Source organism: Pygoscelis adeliae, unplaced genomic scaffold (genome assembly GCF_000699105.1).
Source record: "Pygoscelis adeliae isolate BGI_AS28 unplaced genomic scaffold, ASM69910v1 Scaffold55, whole genome shotgun sequence".
NCBI classification, from domain to species: Eukaryota; Metazoa; Chordata; class Aves; order Sphenisciformes; family Spheniscidae; genus Pygoscelis; species Pygoscelis adeliae.
Window position 1 is genome coordinate 568,692 of NW_008824804.1, and position 2,897 is coordinate 571,588.

General features: G+C 41.3%; 1 protein-coding gene across 1 annotated transcript in view; it reads left to right on the plus strand.

The window, feature by feature from the left end:
- CNOT6L (CCR4-NOT transcription complex, subunit 6-like) overlaps window positions 1-2,897 on the plus strand; it is a 13,990-nt gene that overhangs the window by 2,407 nt on the left and 8,686 nt on the right. Inside the window, exons 5-6 of the mRNA XM_009324014.1 lie at window positions 307-375; window positions 2,402-2,559. Of these exons, the coding sequence (XP_009322289.1) occupies window positions 307-375; window positions 2,402-2,559 (227 nt within the window). The remainder of the gene's footprint in view (window positions 1-306; window positions 376-2,401; window positions 2,560-2,897) is intronic.

The following is a 2,897-nucleotide window of genomic DNA, read 5'->3' on the forward strand; positions in this document are numbered from 1 at the left end:
GAACCGCTACAGGGTTTACCCCTCTTTCTTCAGCGGCATATTCAAGGTGCAGGACTATTTCGGTGGTGCTTCGCGTTTTGAAAGCAAGAGACAAAAACAGTCGTGAATCTTAGAACTGACAAATTTGCTCTTACTATAGCTAGCCATTTAAATGTTTTTTGCCTCCCCTGGAGCGTAAAAAGACTTGGGGAGTTGGGGTTGCAAAGCACAGTTATGGAACATTATCGTTCAGTCATCATTTTGACTTAGAAATTGTAACTTACAAATATAAACCCTGAATTAATCACGGTTTTAAATGTTTTTTAGTTCATCCAGAGCAGCTGCCTCCAAGGCCATGGATTACTTTAAAAGAACGAGACCAAATTCTGCCCTCAGGTAAATCTGTGGTTCTTTTCCCTATGTTCACACAGTGATGCGCTGAAAAACTCTTCTTTGGCTTTATTTGCAGAGAAGTCTTCTGCCTTGCATGGATCAGATTGCAAATAGCAATTTGCGTTCATTTGTACTAAAACAATAAACATACGGCTATGCTGTAAATATAATTGTTGTAATTTGAATGGGATGCCAATCATTTCTTTTCCACGTTAGGCTTTTTCATATCTGTTCCAGCCACCGATGCCCAAGCGAAAGAGCTTTTTTTAAAAAGTTCATTTCTCAGAAATAATGAGAACTGTAAAATAACTGTGTACAAATGCCGTGTCCATGCACAGGCTGACTGAAGTGAGACTTTGAGAAGTCCCTATCTGCAAATAAACCCGTGGGGTGCCTGGTACTGAAGTTAGCTTAATGCCCTCTATTGTTGCTTTTGTTAAGTGCAAGAGGCAGCATTCCTTACAGGCTGTCCAAATCCAGTGGCTCTTCTTCCCCTGCACGTCCTGAATATAGCCCTCAAAAAGCATCCGTCAGCTTGTATAAAGAAGAAAAATGCTAACGTTGTTATTGCAGAAGATCAGATTAATAACCGGCAAGAATAACGTGGCAGTCCCCTACACTTTTTCTTTTTAGAACCGTGAAGATGGCAGGTCTTCAAAACTTAACTCGGTTGCGTGTTAGGCAGGCTAATGTTGCAGTTAAGGACACCTGTCACTTTTTTTATATTAAAGAATAACAAACCAGAAAAAAAATAGGAAGAAACGGGACATGCCAAAAGTCCTATAAGCCACCACAGCATTAAGTTCTGCATTTCTGTTTCAAATTCCCTTACAAATCAGTATCTCGGTGGAGTTTTACGGACTTTGGTTTTATTTTTTAAATCAAACTTCCTGAGCAGCAACGGAATTCAGAAGTCATTAGAAAGCATAGCATTAGGCGAGTGAGCTGTGGAATATTTCGTGTTAGAAACTGTAACGAGCCAATTGGTTGTTACTATAAAATTGAAACTGAACAGCGGAAATCTTCTTGGACTACGAGTATAAAAAAATACAGCTGTGGGGTAGCCTCACAGTAAAACCTCACTTCTTTCCCTGCAAATATGAGCCGTCTTTTCCCAGCGGCGTGGTGCTAGGATGTTGCATTTACCCATCTTTTTTAATCGGTGTAAACTCTAAGGGAGTTGAGAAGCGTGCGTGTGAAAGAAGTGTGCTTCAGGTTGAGTGATCTGATGAGCTGCACGCTGCCTTCTCTCTTTTTTTTAAAACGGCGACCAAATAATGTATTAGGTGCTTGCTAATTTATGACTTCATTTCTCCTTCTCTTCCCTGCCCTCACCCAGACCTCTCTCTCCCCCTTAGACTTGATAGACACAGATGCAGCTTGATACAACTTAGAAATGTTGTACAGGTGCTAGGAAAATTGTACAGATGTTTTGGAATCAGACTGCCTAAAATTGAAGCGTTCTAAAGCAGCATTTCTCTCTGATGCTGTGGTATCATGACATAGTAACAGCTTCTTTAGCAGCTTGGTTTTGCTTTTGCTTTAGAACTGTACAGGTCACTTAAGCCTGAAGTTGCTTTCTCAAGGCACCTCATGCAATAGATACTGGGGTTTGACTCCATCACTGAAATGGCTGCTACTTTCCTTCTCCTTACCCCCAAATCCAGAGAGAGACTGTTCCTCATTGTTGCCGACCCCTAGATCTCCCCCATCCTCAAAGGTAATAAAGAATTGACTGCAAAATGGGATCGCATTGCTTTGTTACGCACATGACGCCGTCTCGTTGTGGTAGTAATGCTGATTTTTTTTCAGGAAGAGTTTAGCCTTACATGGTAACTGCTGGCTCAGCAGGGCCTTTTTTTCTCCTGCTCATGAAACGCTCAGTGGAATAAGCCCACTGACTTGTGTTCAGTAGGCCCTCCAGAATAGACCATGTAAGATTCAGTATTTTGGCTTGGATAAGTTCAGCATTTGTAATCTTCAGAGGTTGATAACCTTTCCCTTTCTTTCTTTCTTTCTTTCTTTCCAGCTTCATTCACAGTTATGTGTTACAATGTGTTGTGTGATAAATATGCCACCCGGCAGCTCTATGGCTACTGCCCGTCCTGGGCACTCAACTGGGAGTACAGAAAAAAGGGAATCATGGAAGAAATCGTCAACTGTGATGCAGATATCATTAGTCTTCAGGTAATTGGAAAACAACTGTATTTTTCATCAGAAACAGAAACCCTCAACTTGTGCCTTTAGAATGAAATGCTCCCTTGAAAACACCATATTCGCCTGCCTGCTAACAAATTCTGGGGCTTACCAATACAAGCTGTGTGCACAGCTCCTTGTTTACGCATTGGCTTGTCTTTTATGAAATGAGACAAAGTAAGTGAGATAAAATTATCTAAATTAGTAGGTAATTTGCATTGGAAGATCTGAGTCTTTTCCCGCTCAGATAAGCATCCTAAATATTCTCCCTCTGGGTGTACGGGGTTTACTGCAGAAGGGGAGAATGTAGAATGCTGTAACCCCAAACG